General features: G+C 43.8%; 3 protein-coding genes across 12 annotated transcripts in view; 2 read left to right on the forward strand and 1 right to left on the reverse strand.

Annotated features, from left to right (window-relative positions):
- Positions 1-357: 357 nt before the first annotated feature.
- On the forward strand, positions 358-4,814 carry gtf2f1 (general transcription factor IIF, polypeptide 1). Of its 3 annotated transcripts, none has more exons than XM_076753649.1 (14): positions 358-406; positions 772-836; positions 981-1,027; positions 1,463-1,535; positions 1,741-1,934; positions 2,100-2,270; positions 2,386-2,591; positions 2,683-2,827; positions 2,945-3,000; positions 3,284-3,415; positions 3,529-3,599; positions 3,689-3,830; positions 3,922-4,060; positions 4,235-4,814. In XM_076753649.1, the coding sequence occupies exons 2-14, from the start codon at positions 825-827 to the stop codon at positions 4,437-4,439; spliced, it is 1,593 nt and encodes a 530-aa protein (XP_076609764.1). In that variant the 5' UTR covers positions 358-406; positions 772-824; the 3' UTR covers positions 4,440-4,814. The 3 variants fall into 3 exon arrangements, with proteins under 3 accessions (XP_076609764.1, XP_076609762.1, XP_076609763.1); XM_076753647.1 differs by having other exon boundaries at positions 367-406; positions 2,942-3,000; XM_076753648.1 differs by lacking the exon at positions 358-406 and adding an exon at positions 620-661 and having other exon boundaries at positions 2,942-3,000.
- Positions 4,815-4,844: 30 nt separating this feature from the next.
- Positions 4,845-7,505, reverse strand: alkbh7 (alkB homolog 7). Its single transcript, XM_076752708.1, has 4 exons — positions 7,103-7,505; positions 6,780-6,953; positions 6,561-6,685; positions 4,845-6,397 (listed from the first exon to the last, which is right to left on the reverse strand). The coding sequence occupies exons 1-4, from the start codon at positions 7,373-7,375 to the stop codon at positions 6,277-6,279; spliced, it is 693 nt and encodes a 230-aa protein (XP_076608823.1). The 5' UTR covers positions 7,376-7,505; the 3' UTR covers positions 4,845-6,276.
- Positions 7,506-13,849: 6,344 nt separating this feature from the next.
- cacna1aa (calcium channel, voltage-dependent, P/Q type, alpha 1A subunit, a) overlaps positions 13,850-22,847 on the forward strand; it is a 77,253-nt gene continuing 68,255 nt past the window's right edge. For 7 of the 8 annotated variants that reach the window (XM_076752346.1, XM_076752352.1, XM_076752348.1 and 4 more), the window contains exon 1: positions 13,852-15,779. In XM_076752346.1, coding sequence (XP_076608461.1) covers positions 15,455-15,779 — 325 coding nt within the window. In that variant the 5' untranslated portion in view covers positions 13,852-15,454. Of the gene's footprint in view, positions 15,780-22,847 lie in introns of all 8 variants that reach the window. The other variant, XM_076752353.1, reaches the window with a different exon arrangement.

Here is a 22,847-nt window from a genome sequence, read left to right on the forward strand (position 1 = left end):
CATCAGTACAAGAGCATCAAGTTGTTTGAGGAAGACCTCAAGTAGGTAGGGGCCATTGAACTCTGTTAGATGTCTACAACAGTGTTAGGCCAGACATGATAGCACTGTAACATTTCCGGTGTGCTCTTTTAAAGTGCAGTCACCAGACTAAAGGAATTACTAAACGAAATAATATAAATTAGTTTCAAATGACAATGTTCATTGCTGTATAGTGGTCACAATTATATACTTTCCGTGAGCACAGTAAGGCTAGTGTGAAAGCAGGTACCCGAGGCCCCGTGAGGTTAGCGGTTAGCGAAACAGAGTAAGGAGATGGAGCGGGCTGCTAGGAACCATTATTTCTAGTACAAGGTTCCTGTCGACCATATAAAGGAACGGAACAAGTACAACAGTACTGCACGCACCGGTAAATCAGCGAAGATGTTTTAGACATATAATGCAGATAATTTTTGTTTAATGTGGTAATACTCGACATATCTGTGTGTACAACTCGTCCCTTCATTTAACACAAACCCCGTGTGAGTTTAAAGACGGGCTATCCGAGTAACGGTTAGCAGTAGCTGCAGACGAGTTGTTCAGTGATTTGTTTATTTTAGCATCAGGTGCTAACGTAATCTGTTGACAAAATTGCGCTCAGTGAAGGGCATTATCAACTTCTATTGTGCGTTTCCTGGCTGTTTTATTATCATTTTATGGAAACATGTATACACTGTTGTCTGTTCTCTAACCACGTTCAGCTTATTAACGCTTCCTCTTATTTCGTGTACCCAGCTAGCCTGAAGTAGCTGTTGCTGTGGTGAGAATATCCAGAGAGACGAGCAACCATGACGTCACTGGTAAGTTTTCACTCTACTCTCAAATACAAAAATCAGCCTTTTATCCCTCTAAATGAAGCCTGCATGTGCACTGCTGTAAACATATGTCAGGCTAACTGTAGTGAATGCTCTAACCAAAATCCTCTGAATCTGTTTGTCGCACAGGGGAGCAGCAGTTCCTCAGCCACAGAATACACTGTGCGAGTCCCCAAGTGAGTATCATGGTCTTAAATGCAAATATCCACATTGAGGGACAAGCTGGACAAGCCTTGTCACAGATCGTTTTTGTGGCAAAGCTAGGATTCTATCTCTGGCAGCCACGTTGAGCACCTCTGTGTTCACATGGGTTTGCTAAAGGCTGTGATCATTTTAAGTGATTTTGTTTTATTTGACATATTTTGGTTCTGTGTATGTGTACCAGCCTTTTTGATGCCCGTCACACTGATGCATATGCTGAAATCTGCCTTTAAAAAATAGACATGGACTTATTAGACTGCATGATGAATTGCAAACATTAATCTCATTAATGTGAATGTACTTGTTTATCGGCAGTAAGTTAGTTTGTATGATCCGGCTGTGACTCTCTGTAGGAACAAACATGTGAAGTTAAAGGATTTTGGTTGCGTTTATCTTTGTCTGTTCCATAGAAACACCAGCAAGAAGTACAACATCATGGCTTTTAATGCAGGAGACAGAGTCAACTGTTCATCCTGGACACAGGTGGGCTTCATGTCAGTATGTCTACAAAATGACTGATGGTCTGAGCTGCACTCGCCACTTGGCAGAGTCTGCACTGAAAGAGAAATCGCAAGCAGTGTGATTGCCCTAAAAATAGCACAGAAAGAAATCAAAGAATACAGAAAATCGGAAGTCTAACTTAGGTTAGCGAGTCAGCCATCTTCAGTGTCTCCCTCTCCCTTCTCAGGCCCGTATGGAAAGAGACATGAGTGCTCGGCGGATATATGGGGAGGAAGAGACGCAGGAAGGCGCAGCTGGGAGTGAGTTTGGCAAAAAGCAGCGCGAGGAAGCACGGCGGAAGAAGTTTGGTATTGTGACACGCGAGTTCAAAGTGGAGGATCAGCCCTGGATTCTCAAGGTCAACGGCAAGGCTGGCAAGAGGTGGGGACAGAGACGCTTCTTCACACTCTGCTCCACTGTCCTTTTGAAGTTATCTACATTCAGACAGAACACATGCATACGTATAATGTAGTTGAAACTGACCTACCTGCGTATTTAGAAATATATGCAGGCATTTTCAATACTCTCTCCCTCTGTTTGTGTCAGGTTCAAAGGTCAAAAGAAGGGCGGTGTGACAGAAAATGCATCCTACTACATCTTTACACAGTGTCCTGATGGAGCTTTCGAGGCCTTCCCTGTACACGGCTGGTACAACTTCACCCCGCTGGCCAAGCACCGAACTCTGACTGCTGAGGAGGCTGAGGAGGAGTGGGGCAGGTGAGAGAGGGGAGGAACTGGGAGGGATGTAGTGAAGAAGAAAACAGTTCTTAGTTAACGCAGCTGGCCTGGCTGTGTCGAACACTGACTGTCAGACATGTGCATCCATTTACAGAAGGAACAAAGTGGTGAATCACTTCAGCATCATGCTTCAGAGACGTTTCAGGGAGCAGGAGCGCGGCGAGGATGAGGAAGATGAGGGTGAGAAGTCGGGGAAGAAGAAAAAGAAGTCTGGTGGGAGAGGGGGCGACTTGCGTATTCACGACCTTGAAGATGACCTGGAGATGAGCAGCGATGACAGCGACAGCAGTATGGGGGATGGTGAGCGTTGTTAAACAGCGGAGTGGACATGATGACATCATAAACCTGCAAGTTAACAGCCACATCGTGTCATTTCCTTTTTTTTTGACAGATGGAGAGAGCAAGACAAAGGCGAAGAAAGACACAGGGAAAGGAAAGAAGAAGAAGAAGAGGAAGAGCAATGATGAGGCCATAGAGGACAGCGATGACGGCGACTACGAGGGTCTCGAGGTGGATTACATGTCAGATGAAAGCAGGTCAGATCCTTTGCATTGTTACACACAAAGACTCTTCATGGACCCTGCATGTTTTGCTTTTTCTGTGTGTTTGTTGAGTTTCTTCCTTTCTGAGTGTGTTTTGTTTTCTAAAAGCAGTTCAGACGAAGAGCCAGAAAAGGGAAAACCCAGCAAAGGAGAGGACCTCCCTAAAGGTCAGACCACCTGCAGTGAACATTACTGATCTGTTAATTACTAAATGTAGAAAAGACACATTATGTTCTGCATATATAATGTATGATAAAAAAAAAATGTAGAGCATGATCACTGGCCTAGCAATGATTTGACTGGGAGAAATTTCATGTTCGTGTCCATAATCTTGCTTGTTGTCTTTGTTATTTCTGTGCATTTCGACGTTTCTGACTCATCGGTTTTACTGGATGAATGATCGGTGTGTCTTGGTATTGGTTTTCCTTCCAAATGTTCGCCCTTTTATAGGAATTGATGAGGCGTCTGAAAGCGAGGAAGAGAGCGAGGAGGAGAAGCAGAATGAAGAGGAAGCAAAAGAGGAGGAAGAAGAAGAGGAAGGAAAGAAAACCCCAGTCCAAACGGAAAAGAAGAAGAAGAAAGGTACAGAGACAGATGACGATAGACACGATTGACTGAGGGCCTCGCAAACACAAGCAGTGTTCAGTGATGCTCCCTCCTGTTTAACTTCAGTCGTATGAATTTTTGTGTCACAGACAGCAGCGGAGAGTCGGACAGCTCAGATGACAGCGACATCGAGGGAGAGACGGCCTCAGCTCTGTTCATGGTGATTAGCGTGTGTGTGTGAATGGTTCTGTATTTCCATTTTTTTCACTGTTTTTCTCAAATGTCTCTCTCTTTCCGTCTGTCTCTCAGAAGAAACGCACGCCGCCGAAGCGCGCAGGTGGGCGTGGCTCCGCAGGCAGCTCCAGGACTGGCAGCCGCCCCGGGACACCGTCCATAGACTCTGCCTCTACATCCAATACACTCCGTGCTGCTGCCAGCAAGCTAGAGCAAGGTGTGCGTTCAGACAACACAAATCCACACGCACATAGAGAAACTTGAGGTCCCTCTTTTTGTTGACCCATTTTAACTAACTCTCCCCACAGGGAAGAGACAGAATCAGGGTCCTGGCACTGACTCACCAGCTGCCAAAAGGCTGAAGATGGAGCCCAGCAGCCAGAGCCCTGCTCCCTCTGGGAAGAGTACACCTCAACCCCCATCAGGAAAATCCACTCCGAGCTCAAGGTTGGTTGTTAGCAGCCCTCCTTTATGCCTCGACAAAATATTGTTTTTTATTTATTCTGAGAACTGCAAATCATGTTTAAGTTGACATCAAAATACAAGTGAATTTAAGCCAAAACAGAAAAAGTTGGCTTTTTCTTCACTGCATATAAACTCTTTATTTCTTCTCCTCCACAGTGACGTGCAGCTAACAGAGGAAGCGGTCCGGCGGTATCTGATCCGTAAACCAATGACCACTAAAGACCTGCTGAAGAAGTTCCAGACCAAGCGCACGGGTTTGAGCAGTGAGCAGACTGTCAACGTGCTGGCACAGATCCTGAAACGCCTCAATCCAGAGCGCAAGAACGTGAACGACAAAATGCACTTCTACCTCACTGAATAAGCGACGGAAGCGAGGGACGGTGGAGAAGACAAAGAGAGGCTGAAAGTGAAATTTGGTGTTTCTGTGAATCTGGTGTGTACAAGGAAGAGAGATTTTGTGTCAAGGTAGTGACATGCCACAGGATCAAAGGTTGAATCTGTCTTCACAGGAGGCATTTATCAAAAAGTATTTTGGCAAGCATCTTGAATTTGCTTTTCATAGCCTGAAGTCTGACAGTGAATGAGAGAAACCTTGTTTATGCTGAGTGGAAAGCAGCTCGGTCTCTGTGTGTTTCCTCCCCACATGCAAACAGTTTAACTTAGAGCTTGGTAACTGAGGAAAGTCGTAAACTTGTTTTTCTTGGTGTAGAAAGTTTTCTAATAAAATGTAAAATCTACTGCCGAGTAAGGATTTTTTTTTTCTTTTGTGTCCCGTCTGTCATGTACAGTTTGTTTTGATGGGATGAAAGCAGAACATTGACACCTGTATCTTGGTTCAAACCACTGCCACCCACCCTTCATCAATGGTGGGGTTAAGGAGAGTGTACACAATGGAAAAAATAACAGCTAAACTCCATGTAAAGACAGAGTTTTTAATATATAGAAAACATTAATACCAGAACAAAAGAATGGTGTTGATTTTCAGCTCAGCGTTTGGTCACTTCATCTTCGGGCGTTGTCATAGTTGGCCACAAACCAGTCACAGGTCATATTCATAGCTAGCAGGAGAGAAAAATAACAAAAAACAGCCACTTTCAACAGGATGAGGGTGCATGCAAATTTTCATTCAAAGCTCTTATTTGTGTGTTGACCAGCACAGACCTGTCTTACACCAAGGCCTTCTGTTATTGTAGCCTACCGCATGTATTTTTCCTTTGAAGCCCAGAGCGACTGCTATCGTGTCCACAGCCTCCTTGATTGAGACCTCATCCTCGTCACCCACTGAATAGAAACCAACAGTGACAGGATCAGCTGTGCACATGTGACTGTGCCTCTGTGTTTAGAGCCCAGTACTGTACCCACCAGAGAGGATGACGGGGTCGGCTTCCTCATATTCTCTCAGGACCCAAATGAGAAGACGGCCCAAGTCCTGAGGAAAAACACAGATACTGAGACCAAATGTAAGCTTCTTAGTCAACATGTGTTATCATACTTATTTCATCTTAATACAGTCAGAGATGTATTCAGCCCATCCCTGTCTAAAATCTCAGGGTAATATATACTTTATATGAAGCACAGATATCATACCAGAGAATAGATAAACTGTCTTCTCGGAGCTCCACGTTGATCTTCTTTGATCTTTCAGCAACTTCACACACTAAACCAAGAAGAGCCTTTCTTGCATCCAAGTTTATTTTAATTTGATTTGGAAATTACTCAGAGTCTCTGTATTATACAGAAATAGAGGAACACACCACCGCGATGGTAATACATACATACAATACAACGTGATTCAGAATCAACTCTCTACATGTATAAACAAGCGTTTCATACATTTAAATACGACATCCTTGTCAGCAGTGAGTGATCACTGACATGATGCTCAAACTACCACCAGGCTGGTGCAGTTGTTGTGGAAGATTGTGCAGAAACATGTTCATTTACATCGTCCATTGCAAAACCTTAAAGATGCTCCGATAAACAAAGTCTGATAACACAAGGCTCATTCTGTTGATTATTGTCAGACAAACAGATCAGTATGTCGTGGACAATTCATCATAGATGTATATAACAATAATAATAAATTAACCAAAAAAACATTAGGAATACCAGCTTTAATATCTTAATGGAGATCAATGACACGACCCTCTAAATTCAGGTTGTGTTCTGCTAAAATCCAAGCTGAGTGGAAGGGGGTGTTAGCCCGGAAGGTTCCGGCAGATGACAGAGATGCGGCGCCGCCGAGGCACTTTCTGTCCGTTGAACACAGACTCCTCATCTTTCAGGATCTCGTGAGTGAAGTTATATCTGGCCTCGTTCCTGCAGAGGTGTGAAATGGACAGGATGAAACCTGAGGTTACAGGTTTGATTGCTGCTCATCCTGTAGCAGAGCTACAGTTTCAGCAAATCGGCTCTGGGCTACAGAACTCAAATCCTTTATATTCATATACATGATTTGACTCAAGTGCAGTATATACTGAACCTCAATATATAGAGGGAGTGTCGGGGCAGCAGCAGGTCCAGCCATTCGCTGGTGGCATCCTCCTTCACCAAGCGCATGATACTGTCTGACAGAAGACTCAATCCGGCAATGGTGCTCCCACAGAACTGAAAAATGACAGAAAATGACATGAAGCACAGCTGAGCTCACAGCTGATTGTTTCAGCACTGCTCATGCAGAGAAACAGAAAGAGGGACCTACCTTGACACTGTCAATGTGAGGCTTGATGTAGCCAGTCTTGTCCAGGTCTAGAATGTGCACAGGCCCGAGGAGTTGACTGCCCTCAGGAAACGCTGCAGATCGGACACGATTCAGGACCTCCTCGCACGCCGCCCCCCAACTCACGCGCTCGGTCTCTCGGTACCCGTGAATAGCCTGAATGTAGGGAAGTGAGCACGGCACAATTAAAGTCTATAAGGCTAAATGAATCATTATATCTGTAACAGGTGTGCGGTTCGACTGTGACCCCCCTACAACTTAAGGTGCACCTTCTCCGCGTTAATTCGTGTTGATAATGAACTCACATCGTCCCAGTGGTCGAATTCGTAGCGTTTCTTCTTCAGGCCTGACTCCAGCTCTCGCAGAAAGGCCCGCTCCTCCTCCTCAGTGATGAAGGCCGTCCTCACCTCCACCTGCGAGCCCAGTCTCTGCACGAGCTCCCGGCTTGACCCCACGATCAGAGGCTCATCGCTGTGAGGTAACAGGCCGCCGCTGGCACAGGAGCTCAGACAGCGCTGGTGACTGACGTAAACAGCTGGTTTATGGATTCCTTTCAACACTGTCAGCAGCAGTTTCATCCTCCTGTCCGAAATATTATTCAATTGGCCAACCTCACTACAGTTTTACTTCACTTTAGTTGCGTTTTGGGCTTGTTGACAGAAGTCAAACGGCTATGTGCGACGCCATGTTGAAAGCGCAGTGCATTCTGGGGGGTGTAGTTTTCCCGCGGTAAATCGCATCAGCGATGTTGAGTTTCTCTGCCGAAGGTGTAATTGAGCTATTAAAACCTTTGAAACTCTCTTGTTTGCAGTCTAAATATTGAAGTGAGTGTAGAAAATGTTTACAAATAGTTGGAAATGTATATAAAAAAAAATACATTTAATGAACAGTGAAAAAATTATGTAATTATGTAAATTACTTGTCTTAAGAAAGATGAGTCTTACCTTTTGTAATGAGGGCATAGACTTAACCTATGTATTATATTATATTATATTATATTATATTATATTATATTATATTATATCACTTGGTCTGGTTTTTATATGATGCCTCGTGTAGTCTATACACTTGTTAACTTTGTTAAGACATAGAAATAGTCTAATTCTCTACAATTTACTCATTACTCATGGTCTGATAATGATCCTTAACCGTAATTATTTTACTAGCCAACAGCTTGCCTCAGTATATCTGTTTGTATGTTATCTTTATGTCCAGGCTTCCAGGCTTGCATGCAATGCTCAGCCACAAAAGAAGATTACTGAGTGCAAGGCTTCTCTTTGCTCTCTTGCTCTCATAGCTTTGGGATATGGACGCACAAAGGGAAGAATGACAACACGGAGGGAAGAGTGAATGCAGATGTTGCAGTTCTTCACGCTGACCACTGGAGGGCAGTGGACACTCATGATTATAAATGCACTCAGGTCTGTTATCCACTCCAGCTGCGGCAACATCTGGTGAAAACTTTCAAAGTAAAACATTCAGAGAGGAAGTGGTGTTTAGAATTTAGCCGCTGGCAAGTATGTAAATGCAGGTGGACAAAACATTCAACAAGAATCTTATTTTTCTGGTTACTGGAATGCATTACATGGTGCAGACGATGCTTGATTTTGTCCAGATTAATTACTTTACTATTTTCTAAATGATTAATAACTTAATTGTTTACTTTGTATCATGCTTTAGTGCTGTCTCCATCATAACCAGACAAGAAAAAAAAATACAGAAATGAATGATAGGGGAATTAAATAAATAAGGGCATTTGTATAATTTAAAAATACAAAAACTGAGAAACAAAATACCTTCAGAAATTATTGGAGAGGTAAAAGCCTGCATAGTAAAGGTGAGACAGGAACTTCTATAAAACGTTTTAAAGGTTGGAAGAGAGAGAGAGAGAGAGAGAGAGAGAGAGAGAGAGTTCTGAGAGCAGATAAAGCAGTGACTTCATGCTCACTAGAGATTCCCCCAGAAAAAACGTTGGCCTATTTACCGATAAGGACAGGTTGCCAACCTCTCTCCTGCTCCCTCTTTTGCTTTGTTTCCAGACAAACCTTTTATTTGCGAGCTATCGGTATAAAAGGAGAGCGAGGCCTGTCCTCCATCCTCACATCACAATCTGTGAAACTTAAAACTGGTGTTGAAATTCTGCACCAGATCTAAGAAAGGGTGACTGTCAGGGAGCCAGCAGGAGACTGAGAAACAGATGGAGAAATAAGATTTTGCTTGTGCAGGACCAGCTCTGTTACCCTACTTATGACGAGGTTGATATTTCTAGATGTTTAAAAATGCACTGTGCTTATTTCAGCAGGCTGAATACTTCTCATGTGGGTGTATTCTTGTTTATTGCACTTTGGTCTACTTACACACGCAGAGGCACATTTTTGTTTGTGAGCAAGGGCCTATATATGTAACATGCACATCCAAATACATCCACTTCATATATACAGTGATTATTAGAGCTCCTTCTGTGAGCCGGCTGTTGGTCTCGGTCAGTGAGCATCCACAATGAGACTAACTCACCCCCCCCCTCCGCACCTTCCTCCAACACACACACAACTGATGTGATGCCCATTTCATTGTTGGATGCCATGTTGCTGCCCCCAGCATTGCATTCATCCAGCCATGATGAGTGTTTTGGGTTCATATTCTAATTCCCAGTTGGTGCACTCATTTAAAGCTTCTACGATTCACTGCATTATCATCGGTCAGCCTGTCCTGGAGGCATCATTATGCCTTCTGTTGAATCATGCAGTTAGACTGAAAATAGCCAGAAAAACACTTGGCAGTGGTCAGTTTGGATGGTACATGTGTGGAACCTGTCTGCGATCACTGCACAGTGGTTAGAACACAAGAAGTTGGGATGTCGTATGATAATCTAAAGATTTTTATGCATCATAAAATCAGGAAAAAATGAATGGATGTTATTCTAGCTCTCATTTAGAGAGGTACAAATAGCTTGACACTGGTGTGGCACATACTATATTTTTGTTTAAACAGAAAAAATACAATTTGTAAGGGAGAAGGTGAGCAATGACACAAGCTTAAAGACAACTCCACTTGTTTTACACATCAAAATCTGGTAAATTGCCTCAAATTATGCCACTTTTCAACAAATGTAAGTCCGACAAGGTGAAAACTGTGAAATAATAAACTCAGTGAGCCCTTTTTAAGTTAAGCTCACACTGTGAGGTAGACCTTAGGATACACACAGAGGGAGAAAGCAGTGAAAGTTAAAATGTGGCTGTTGTCTAGCTGTGAATCTGTCTCTGCCTGTCTTGTCAACCAGTCTGCCTCATGGGGTTCCACAGCCATCACCAGTCTAAGGAGAAGCTGAAGCCATCACTGCAGAATCTCCCTTTCTTGCTGATAGCATACTTATACACACCATGGCGAGCTCAGCTCATGACTCCCCTCACCTACCCTCCCAGGTCTTTCCTCTTGATTGCTGATGAGGGAGCATTGCGTATGAATGTACGGCTTCCCACACGCTCCGCGCCCTCCATGTCTGGCTCTGTCAATGGCGGTGAATTGGCTGGGCTGCCAGCTCGTCCCTGTGTGTATGGGATGTATGTGCATGTGCTCTACTCATTTACCATATGATCCTATTATCCATTAAAGCTTGCATCAATTTTGGTGTGGTGTGTTTGCCATAAACCGTCTGTCATGCTGCCTCTTTGCTGGTTAGACCCAGTTTAGATGTTAAACTAAACTAAATCATCTGACCCAATTTTCCTGTGGCTGGACACTTCATTTTTTATCTTCATTTATCTTACTTTTCACTCTGGTGCCACAGTGGCAAAACAGCATTTTTGACACATACTGTAGTATGTCATTAGCTGATGTTTGGCTGTTAACCACAGTTTGTTGTGTATGATGTGGACCAGTCTTGCAGAGGTTTACATGTAAGTCTGCATCGGGTCTGTGGAGGACTGGGTTCAGCAGGGGCGGAGTGCTCTACATGCATCCAGCCATTGAATTATTCAGTCTTATGAATCATTGAGTCACGACACTCCTTTTTAGGCCCTCGCCTCAGAGCACCAGCCTCACAGCTACCCACTATTTGAACATCTGACTGAGAAAGAAAAACAACAGAGAACAATCTGAGCACTTTTAAACTCTAGAGATGGAGTATGGAATCAATGGTTTTTAATCATGTTGTCATGGTGGTGACCATGCTTCCATCAGATTTAGTGATTTATTTAATGGGCAAGATATAGGGGAACCAGAGGCTTTTGCTTATAAGGTGGTAACAAATGATTCTCAGTCCTGTTAGGAGCATTCATGCCCAAACATTTACTTTAGGCAATGTGGTTGTCTTTCAGCTTTTAGAAAGAAACATCACCTGAGGTTTATCACACATTATCTCTGAAATAGTCTACATACTGTACATTCTGTTGAAAAGCATGAGCATTGCCATAATTGTAGAGCTCAACAGGTAGTCCAGAGTAAAGGACTAAGTAAAGATTCAAAGCCGTAATGTCACAGTGGCCTGCACTAAGAGACCAAACATCTTGGTCCACCTGCGTTTTCCTGAAACCTATTATCAACTTGAACGTGTACAACAGTGGGTCAGTGTTCATATGTGTGGATACTCCTGTCTTAAAGAAAATGTTCTGGAGTTTGGTTTCAGTCCTTGTTAAACGCAGGCTACTCCCTCACAAAGACGCTGCCGTGGAACAAAGATAGGCAATCACGTAGCGTTCATTTTCTCAGCCAAACATGCTATAAATGCACAGAGTTTGTAATGTATCTCTATCTATCCTATAGCGACAGTGTATGTGTTCTTGTGAGGTAACAATGTTTTATGCATGGGCAGCCTTGGAGCTGTTGCTCCTCAGTGCTTCTTGCGCTGACTGTGTGGAATAACAGGGTTGGACAGAAGGCTGCTGCTCCTCAAAGGCTCCAACTCTGAAGGGCAATAGATAATTTCACAGATCATCACACCCAAGTGTAAACACACACGTTTGTGAACACACGCATACACATGATATAACAGGCTGTAAAACTGGAATACATTCTTTTTAAGCCAGAATAAAATGCATTTTCATATCTGCTCACTGCATCTTGAGTTGCTTTTCGGCTTTTGCAGATTTTTTAAACAGCTGTGTGTTTGTGTGTAACAAACTGCAGAGTCTCGGCATTTCAACACACCCATTGTAACAAGTGCAACATCATTCAAATGTAAAATAGCCATAAACTAGCAAGAGGCTAAACCGTGTATGATAAATTGTTACCGTCCTCAACTATGATGCAGTACTTGCGGTATTTGTACTGTACAGGCACACAGACATCATCTCACAGGTTCCTTTGCTAATCATCTTTCTCTTATTCATGATTTATCTTGAAGTTTTATGGTGTTAATATGTTGTTGGTTTGTTTATCCTTCATGTTAATGCAATAATGTGCTTTAATATATATATATATATATATCACACACACACATAGACACACGCTTGCAAGGGTCAGAAGAGACCACGGGACCACGGCAAGCTGCAGCATGGGAGTCAACCCTAAAACCCTCAAGCCCCCCTTCAGCCACCACAGAATCCTGTACCTTTAGCATCAGATACCCCAACAATCCACTTTGTTCTCAATGCTGCTTTGACTCGATGAGGCGCTCTCCATGGTCCTGACAGGGTGGTGCTGTCCATGGTCCTGAACTGGGAGCAGTAAGGCAAGCATTATAGCACATTTCCCTTCGGTCAGCTGATGGCAGTGGTATTCTTGATATGATCCCATCCCAAGAACTAACATGATTTTATTAGGGTGTGTTTATTGAGATGTTTTGATTGTTTTTTCTCTCTCTCTCTCTCTCTCTCTCTCTCTCTCTCTCTCTCTCTCTCTCTCTCTCTCCCTTTTCGGTTATGATCAGGAATTACATTTTTTTTCTTCCTGCATGCCCTTGCGGTGGGGTCAGTCTCTCTCTCGCGGCCGGAAGCCGAGCTCAAGCGGACACAAAGCAGAAACGATCCCTCTCTGACATATCGTATAGACGTTTAAGGTCGCGCTGTTATCGATCGGTGTTCGCACGTGCAATGTGTCTCCTGCTTCAATCTCTCGGAGAGGTGATTTAATTCTCCCGGTCACCCTTAAATCTGTATATGGACTATCATTTCCCATTCACAGAGGCGGCTATTTCTGGAGTCAATCAATTAGGTCACATAATAGATTAAGAGAATGCTGTCCTGTGATATTGTGGGCTGCAGCCTTCCTCTCTTCTTCCCGGGGGGCTTAACGTAGCGTTTGCTCACAGTGTAGTTGTGAGTGACTCATGACATCCATTGTATATGAGACCACAAATTGCCATCTCTGTTCTGCATAACCAGAAAATCCAATACAATCACCCTGCACAATTAACGGTGGAAAACACCATCGGCATTCCGAATGAAACTGCATCTTTGGAGATTTCAGTTTGAAATTGGTTTCGCTGAAGGCAAAAGACTGACATGTTTCACCTACAAAACGACAGGTTTGGAAATACGCATGGGATTATTGCATTGTGTGACAAGACAGAGAAAGACTGCAGTTCTTATTGTCCATCCACGTTGCCCTTGTTTACTCTGTTATGTCACGGGGAATCGTTGTGGGCTTTGGCGCAAAGCGTATGGTCGCACCTTGAACGGGCACCAGTGTTTTGGTGGAGCTTTGAGAAAAGCCTCGAGGACAGGAGAGGAGAGGATCCTCGACTCGGTTTCGGGGAGGGAGGGAGGAAAGAGCTCTCTTCGTCCATTAATTTCCAAATGTCTGTTGCTAAGAATAGCCTCCCCCCACCCCCCCACCTCCTCCACCTTCCCTAACAAACACTCACAGACTCGCGCGCGCACACTTTGACGCACATTTACTCTCCTCACGCGCCCGTGTGCGCGCAGTCATTGTCAGCTTGGGTTGCAGCTGTATCTTTACACGAACTGCATGATGCCAACACCCCGCCTCTCTGGCTAAAATAAGCACACTTACTGGGTCTTTATGAAACACACATGTACAACGATGGAAGGAAGTGACAAACACGGCATGTTGTTGTGTCACCTCAGCCTCTAAGCCATCAGGCTATTTTACGCATTATTTGCAACCGATTGGGAATTGGACGGTTTGAGGGCTCCACTTGGGCTACAGCCAGGAGCACCTTTGAATAAACAGGCGATACACGATCCCCTCTGTCCGTGACATACGTCTGGAAGTTGGACGAGCTGCGTGCGTCATGTGCTGCGGCTGCAGAATCGAGCATCATACTTCCCCCAAACTGAAAGACAACGATTCCGCGCGCGGTGCCATTTATTAAATTTACAGGCAGACTCCGGCCTGAATTCCAAAGAAACAGCCGGTCCCCTCCCTTTTATGTGTGTCTCCTTCCATTCACCTATCCATCTATCTATCCGTCCGTCTGTCCATCTCCTCCTCCCCTCGGGGTCGCTGAACGAAGAGAGGAGGCCGTGAGGAGCGCTCTACCCTACTCCAATGAGAGAGAGGAAGGACGCTCTGCCAGGACATTTGGGCTTATCAGTGCGGACGAAGGTAGACTTTTCGGGGCGGGGATGGTGAAGGACTTTCTCGGCACTGCTGCACCTCAAACAGCCAAACCAAGATCATGAGAGGGTGTAAGACGGCGGAGAAGCGGCCGTCATACCCTTGTCTTTGACGACGCCGTCCGTTTGTCCCTTGCTCAGCTTCTGGATGGTCGCGCAGGTGACGGAGAGAAGATGATGGTCGCAACGAGGGAGGATGCTACTGGATTCGTTTGAGAAAATTATTTCATCTACGGCGCTCGACAGCGATGACACAGACATTTCAAAGGAAAACGGTATTTTTCTTTCTCCTTTCTGCTCGAGACTGTGAACTCTGAAATTCGATGCATTGATGACAAATGTCACCATTTTCCTGGTCGCAAGGCTTGTCAGAGCGCACTGGTAAAACAACTGTAAGGTGGCGGGAGTCACATTATTGCCACACACTGTGCCAAACATTGCGGATGTTTCAAAAATAAATAAATAATAGTAGCTTTTCCCTTTTCAATGCCTTTTAAGTCATCGGAAACGCGACCGACCGTTTCCAAAATGCCGAGCTGAACGCCGCTGACAGCCGTCGCTATAGGCTGTTAATTATCTTCAGATTTATTTTCGACAATCTGATTTATTGAGGCCTGTGTGATATAAGAGGCGTTTAGATTGTCATTACATGCTGTCATGAGAGCAAAGAAATAAATCGTCCAGAAAGGTGCAGGAGGCTGTGGTGCGCTCTGATACAGGCATGAACCATGGAGAACATGAAACATTCATGTTAACTCGCTACAGTCTCCCCATGATTTCATGTTGGGGGCGAAGCCTGCTTTACACGGACATAAGAACCGACTAAGACCGAGACACCCCACAGAACAACCCTACAGTGCAACCAGTCAGCCAACCGACCACACATTTAATTTCCTCACACCCACAATTGGCCGTTGGCAGAGACGCACAGAGAAGAGACGGTACATGGGCGTCCTCGTCTGCTAAAACCAGCATATAACTGCTCGCCGGTTGCAGGTGTTCAGCACAAGCTTACAAGACAACCCGTTGTACATATGAGACGTTCTGATCCAGATGGGATGTAATGTTGTGTGGCTGCACAGCTGAGCATTGGTCTCCTTCTCCACTGCTTCGTGAAGATTGGCTTTCGGTGTCCACAGAATGGCGCGGTTTGGAGATGAGGTACCGGCCAGGTATGGCGGGGGGCCCGGCGGAGGGGGCCCGGGCGGCCGCGGTGGTAGCAGGCAAGGAGGACCTCATGGACACGGTCACGGCCACGGCCACGGACACGGCCATGGACACGGACCACCCGGGGGGCCCGGGGCGCAGAGAATGTACAAGCAGTCTATGGCGCAGAGAGCCCGGACTATGGCCCTCTATAACCCCATTCCCGTGCGCCAGAACTGCTTCACTGTCAACCGCTCACTGTTCATTTTCAGTGAGGATAACTTCGTCAGAAAATACGCCAAAAAGATCACCGAATGGCCATATCCTTTACCTTGCATTGTACAGTGAGTAAAATATGCTACTGTAGCCTTGCCCGGGGATCAGGTAGGCCTTCTGTGTGGACATATGTCTGATCGAATGGTTCACAGTTTTGTTCTCATTCCACTAGTTAAAGGCTTTATATTAAGTCCAAATGACAAAGGTGTAACAAACAGATGCATCCATGCAAGCGCATGTGAGGTATAGACTACAGGAGGTGACAGAGGAAATGCTGGACATGTAATTTATAGTTAATTAAGAGGAGGGGGGTTGCGTCCACTAGTGGCCCCTTTTATGAGGCTGTTGATCACCATCAGTCACATTTGTTAGTAATTTTATGTCACAGTCGCGTGGAGCTTGCTTGATATACGATTCCTGTGTATGGTGTGTGTGTGTGTGTGTGTGTGGTGGTGGTGGTGGTGGTGGTGGTTGGGGGGTGTCTAGGGGGCGCTGCTGGTTGCTGATGTCAGCATGTGCAGCATAGGCCCAGCGCCTCGCGCGGGTATAGAGACAGGGGGGTAGGGGGGAGACCAAGAGAGAGATGAAAATATGTGTGTGTATGTGTATCCTTGCAGTGATGCACACACGCTCCCATACTGGCATGATGCAGGTGTCTCTCTAGATATGGTGTGTGTGTGTGTGTGTGTGTGTGTGTGTGTGTGTGTGACAGTGAGAGAGAGAGAGCGAGTATGTAAGTGTGAGTATAGTCGGCTATTAACTTGTGTATTGACACACTATTTAATTTTTTCCCCATTTTGAGCCTCCTCCTAATCACACAAGATGCAGGTGTCACTGAATGAATGTGCCACCATTTCAAAATGTGTGTGCCTGCGTGCGTGTGTGGTTGTGTGCATGTACCACATCCACTCATTGTGACAGTGTTAAATTTCCAACATTTCCCAGCATTTCCATCTTTCATGAAACCAGCACATATTGCACCATTCTGGAGAGAAATAGCGAGTGATTTCAGTATTTTCATTTGCAGGATTTGTGTGTGTGTGAATGCATGCAAATGTGAAAGTAAGTTTCTGTGTAAGTGTTAATGACAAGTGGGGAAATTGGAGTAATGATTGTATTGATCCATGCTGATGCTTGAGCCGTGATATAACTACACACACTAATTGGGCTGCTCTGGTGAAATGCAGGAGCTATTTACAGTGCTTCTGAATCACGTCTATTCACCATCTAAATGACAGACGTGTGTTAGTCAGAGAGAGCGAGCCTGTGCAGGAAATCTGATGTTGTACATTCGAAGATTTGATTTCCAAATTACGATTACGCAATTTTAAAACTCTAAACTCTTTTATGAAGTCGTACATTTATTTTGAATGAAACTAGTCTCTTGTGCGACGTTTTCAAATGGTGGATTTCTTAATTTTGAACAAAATGTTTTGGAATTGGGGTCTCATGTTGGTTATTAGTCAGCATGTGTTTCTTGTGAGCAAGGAAAGCTGAGATAGATAGCAATACTGGCAAGAAAAAAAGGTTCCAATGGCAGAGAGCCTCCTGGTGATTTCTTCCAGAGCATCCAACATTTAAGGCGGTAAGGAAGCACGGGGAGCTATAGTTTTTCCCTCTACTGGATAGACCTGCAATAGACCGTTTTTACAGAAAACATTTTGGCATGTCACAGTAGGAAAAGCACAGAATTCCATGTAGCTGCTTCAGGGTCTTGGTAATGCGCATGCTGGCTCATTGTCACACTGATGGCTTAATGGGACACATGAATATCATAGAGCCATCAAAAATGTTATTAGTAACACCTGTTCTTTTCCTACTGTGAAAAGTAGTCATGCCTGACTGGGGCTCTGGTGAAGAAAGCCTAAAGAATAACACTGTAAATGGAACTGTAGCTTACAGTAATTGTAATCACATAGAGAAGTAGCCGTCTGTGTGTTGAGCAAGGCTATGAAATGAATGGGTTAAGAAGCACTTTTATTTAAATAGCTTTGGATGTAGGACTATATCAGTTAATTTCAAGATTTCAGAAGCGTTTGCTCTAGAAAGGTCTATGTATCTGGGATATTTGCATTGTCTCAGGTATACATGTCGCAACACCAGCACAGAGTTGTGTGATATGATAACATGAACACTAGTACAATCTAATGTAATCCAGCACAATAGCTCTGCAATAACTCCTACCTCTGTGAAGTTTCTAATGTTTAATATTTGTTGAGACGGTCTCAAGGTTTTGATTCAATGTGTTGGTAATTTCTGAAGCTGTGCTTTGTGGTTTTGGTGTTTATTGTATTGTCTTAAATTGTGAGGTGTACCGAGGACAGCATTTTATCCCTCTTCCCAGGGAATACATTCATGGTATACTGTCAATCCTCTTTATACGTTACTTGGTCTATTGTGGGCAACCTTGATTAAGTTGGACATATAGATGATATTACTGTGTAGCTTGTAAACTAACCAAGCTGAGGCTGGTTAGTTACGCTGAAGAAGGAACAAAATTACATTTGCATAATCTCATTCAATCAATATTTCAAAGACAAAACCCACTGCATGTTTTGAATATGTCTCAGTAGTAATCAGGTGTTAAATCATCCATTTATTGTTAAGGATTTAGTTATTTCTGCCCTATTCATGTTTAATTGTCCTGTGAATGGACGAGATCCTTAAATGACCGAACGTGCAAAAGCTAGAGTCTGCCGAGAAAGTCCTCACTCTGCAGGACATGGTATGACAACGCCGATATCAATCATGAGGTCATCTCAGGTAACTCCAGACCCCATTGCACCTCTGTGGACTGAGTCAAGATGATCAGTCTCTCATCAACTGATGTGCTTTTGCATGACTGGCTCAATCCAAACCAAACTAAAATGAACAAAACTGAACTGTGCTAAAGTAACATGGCTACTAGTAAAACTTTAATATTCAAATAATGGATGTTGGAGTGAGTGAAGGTACATTTGGCCTCTGGATATACCATGTGTCATGTAGCTGCCGTCACTGTCCGTTGCACTGTGTTAAAACGCGTTCCTAGCATGCAGTACAACATTGCCAGCAAATAACCCTCAGAGTGACACCCCCCAATTTCAGTGAGGATATCCTCAGTGACAGTCAGCGTCAGTGGACACAGTGGCCATTTGGGCTTTATTAAAAAAAGTAATTTTGCCTCTATCCTGTAACATTTTGCAGGTGTGTCGTGCCTTAAAAGTGCTGCATTTGAACCTCCATCCTTTTTTCATGCTCCAGATCTTTCATACCACCACATGTCCACACTAGCATCCCCCCACCACACGCCTAATTTTAAGAGGTTTTCTTCTCAGTGGTAATACAGTATTTGCCAATTGTCCTTCACTGACTGCTTCATGGTCAGCATTAAAGAAAATCTCATTGCATAATACAAAGAAGAAAAGGGCTCAGAAATATTAATGGTACTGCTCGTTGAAATACAGAGGAACTGTGATTGATTCATTAGAACCTGCAGCCAACAGAAGTGTTACCAGATGCAAACTGACTGATGTTTCACTGAATGGAGACTGAAACAGCTTCTTGATTCACCAGATTTATGACTCTCAGTGGATTCACTATTCAGCAGAATGATGACCTGCAGCTTTATTTAGTTGTGAACTGACTCTGGACCCATGGGAGTACCATATAAATAACTATTCTCTCACATCTACATTTAGATACAGTAGACAGATATTTGGTTGTTTAATTAGAATTAGCATTACAGAGTGCAGGCCTGTTACTGTGCTGCTGTTGTGTTTTTTTGAAACAAGTGGTAGACAAAAACACAATTAATACCCATATTTAGCCTTCTCACTGAGTTTAGTAAACACACTGAACCATAGACACACATTAGTGTTCATACAGTCCACTCTTAGGATTTCATTATGCTGAGAATGAATGAATGTACTGCAATTCAGGTACTTCAACATAATTTACATAAATCTTTCTATATCTTCTTTTAAAAACAAAGCGTCTCACCCTCACTGAATGACAGCTAAATTGTGTAGAAGTTTTCCACCCTTGTGAGCCACTGTAGTCGGTGATACTCATTTTCTGAAAACTGGCTTGTACTTGGATATTTACGGTAACTGTAGGCTTTTTTTTTTCTTTTTCTTTTTTGCTCTTCCAGGGAGTATGTGGTGTGTGACCCGCCCCCTCTTGCTACCTCCATGACACATGCCACTAAAAGCACCCACTTTTCCGAAAAAATAAAATCATATCCGATGTTTAGAAAAACATGTCGTTCTCGACTGTGTCCAGCGCTGCTGCGATCCGAAAAACAGCTCGCGACAATACCATAAACAACACCACGCTCCTCAAACGTCGCGAGTAATTCACCGCAGCGACGCGTGCGCTGGTGCCAAAGTATCTGCCAGCGCAGGTGAGGAGAAATGGGCAACGCTAACGTTAGCATCTAAGGCTACTTCCAAAGTACACCAAAACCCAACTTGTCGCAGTCAAAAGACAAACTTCAGATGAAGACAGTGACGCTGGACCTGAGGTAACTGTTACAACAGCCGGTTAGGGACATTTCACTGAATTAACGCGACTCAGCTGCGGAGGCTATCTTAAATGTTACCCCGAGTATCAGTGTTTATGTTTAAATTTACTGTTTATGTTTAAATTTACTGTTTATGTTGTCGGAGGAGAGACAATTTATGATTGGTATTGGTATGTAAAATCAAAACTGTTCAAATCTGAGCTTGGCCTCAGAACTATTTGACAGGGCATTATAACGTACATAATGTGCTCAGAAGTAGCACATCATATTACATGCTGGGGGAAAGTTGAAACTAAAAGGGTCATCCTATAGGACCTTAGAAATGAAATCTCCATTACCAGTCCGACTGACCTCTGACCCTAAAAGCGCATTTGACCTTGTCGAATGTGCATCCTTTGCCATACACTTGATTGAGAGTAAACCATGTAACCCCTCAATGTATCAAGTGTCAGCTAAGTTCTTAATATGCACCTCTGTAGGACATTAATATTAGCACCCCCGAGAATCTACATAATGTACTTGTCTCACACTCACACATACATACATAACACACATACATACATGACACACACATACACACACACACACACACACACACACACACACACCGTATGGTGTTGCTTGCATCATCAGCATACACTAATGTGTGTTTTCCCCCACCGTTGTAAATGGAGAGGTAGTCAATATATGTTCCAGCTGTCTAGTAACAGTGAGCTCAACATGAAATATAATACAAGGAATGTCTTTTTTAATGAACTCCCCTTTCGTAATCATAGGGTGTGAAAGGTGTTCAGTTAAAAAAAAAGTTAGTGATGAGCATGTCATCAGTTAGTTTGTGCATGCTGTGCACGCCTTGAGTTTTGTGCTGTTTGTGTTTTGGGTGAACAGCAGAGTTCCATATCTGATCCTATATGACCCAGAATCAATGAGATATCAAATGGCCATTCGAGAAAAGTGGGTTTAATCTCTTTGCTCAGCTGTTTCACTGAGCAGCCAACCTCTCTCTTCTGCGTCTTCAACATCTTTTCTTAGTTTGTGGTAAAAATTAACAGACATGGACATAGATATGACTCCGTATGTCACAGTACGTTGTGCTTTTACACATTTGCTATTGTGTCCATGCTGTCATCAGACCAAAGGTAGGTAACTGCAGTACCTCTACTACTACTACTTGCGCTGCTAATATATATGAGAAATTGTCAGCCATAAAGGGTTTGTAGTATTTATTATGAGTAACTGTGATTGACTGACCTTTCCTACACTTACTGACAAATGCAGGTTGGTGTTGGTTGGTGATGTTGTGTGTGTTACTTCCTGATTGTGTCAGCAGATTGCCTAAGGGAGCACACTAACGTAGTTCAGGTCTCTGTGTGTGTGTGTGTGTGTGTGTGTGTGTGTGTGTGTGTGTGTGTGTGTGTGTCTGAGTCAGGAGCAGTTTTTTTCCCCTACATATTTAGTGGACCTGACCAGACCACCACAGAGAATAGTCAGGTCTCTCACCTCTTTGCAACCGTGTGAGTAGAGTCCAGAGACACACATAGCCAGAGTGTGTATGCTAAGTGATTAAGAGAGACAGACAGGGAGAAAGTGAGACACACCCAGAGAGAGAGAGAGAGAGAGAGACCTGGGTGTTTTTGGGTGGATGTGGAGAGTCAGTGATCTACATTCACTGCAGAATCTAAATTATTTATTGGCCTTTCTCCAGCTTGCATCTGTCAGCTGGTAACTACACAGACTTAACACCAGCTTAGTTATTTTGTGTGTGTCAATGTTTTTTTTTGTGTGTGTGTGTGTGTGTCTCTGTGTCTGTGTCTGTGTCTGTGTGTGTGTGTGTATATGCAGGATTTGTTTGTTTGAATTTTTTGCTTTGTTTACATGTCTATCACAGTCTGTGGGTCATTCTTATGCTGCATATTTTTTCTATCTGCCTTTTCATTTGGAAAACACACACACACACACACACACACACACACACACACACACACACACACCTTTTCAGCCTTACAATGCACACTCTGCTCATACGGGGTCTCTCTCCTCAATCTGGACACACACTTGAGTCTTGATCTTTTACATCAGGCCAGCCTAAAAATAACAGGAGCTACTTGAAAAGAGCACGATTCATCAGCTTCTTTCACCCTTCTTTCCTCTCATGTTCTCCGGTTTTGACGTAGAGACCTCCTGGTTGTTAGGAAAGTTTACACCATTGTCACGAAGCGTGTGTGTGTGTGTGTGTGTGTGTGTGTGTGTGTGTGTGTGTGTGTGTGTGTAGTCTCTTAAATTGTTTTCCACGTTTCTATTTTTTTATTTGTCTTCCAGGTGTTTGGCTAAGGGGCAGTAAGTGAGAGGTAGTTGTGTGTATTTATGTGCTATATAGGATAAAAGGAGCTGTTTTTTTAAGTGGAGGAGGTAAAAAGCTGTCTCTGCTCTGCTTCTCGTATGCAGCTGGACTAGAGATACAGAGCAGAGACATGGACTATTGAGTGACAGAAGTAGAGAAAGGAGGGGGGAAGTCGGTAAGACAGAGACATTATAGAGAGGGATAGACTAATGAGAGAGAGAGATAGAGAGGGAGAATCAAACTGCCTGTCTGCATATAAATCATTT

The sequence above is a fragment of the Chaetodon auriga genome, chromosome 16 (genome assembly GCF_051107435.1).
Source record: "Chaetodon auriga isolate fChaAug3 chromosome 16, fChaAug3.hap1, whole genome shotgun sequence".
Lineage (NCBI taxonomy): Eukaryota > Metazoa > Chordata > Actinopteri > Chaetodontiformes > Chaetodontidae > Chaetodon > Chaetodon auriga.

What these genes read in the sequence shown, in the direction of transcription:
- gtf2f1 (XM_076753647.1), top strand. An exon ending in ACTGTTCATCCTGGACACAG is followed by an intron (nt 1,536 to 1,740) that starts GTGGGCTTCATG and finishes CTCCCTTCTCAG; the next exon opens with GCCCGTATGGAAAGAGACAT. An exon ending in CGGCCTCAGCTCTGTTCATG is followed by an intron (nt 3,600 to 3,688) that starts GTGATTAGCGTG and finishes TCTGTCTCTCAG; the next exon opens with AAGAAACGCACGCCGCCGAA.
- alkbh7 (XM_076752708.1), bottom strand. Translation starts at nt 7,375, where the DNA reads ATGAAACTGCTGCTGACAGTGTTGAAAGGAATCCATAAACCAGCTGTT. An exon ending in AATTCGACCACTGGGACGAT is followed by an intron (nt 6,954 to 7,102) that starts GTGAGTTCATTA and finishes CCCTACATTCAG; the next exon opens with GCTATTCACGGGTACCGAGA. An exon ending in CTCACATTGACAGTGTCAAG is followed by an intron (nt 6,686 to 6,779) that starts GTAGGTCCCTCT and finishes GTCATTTTTCAG; the next exon opens with TTCTGTGGGAGCACCATTGC.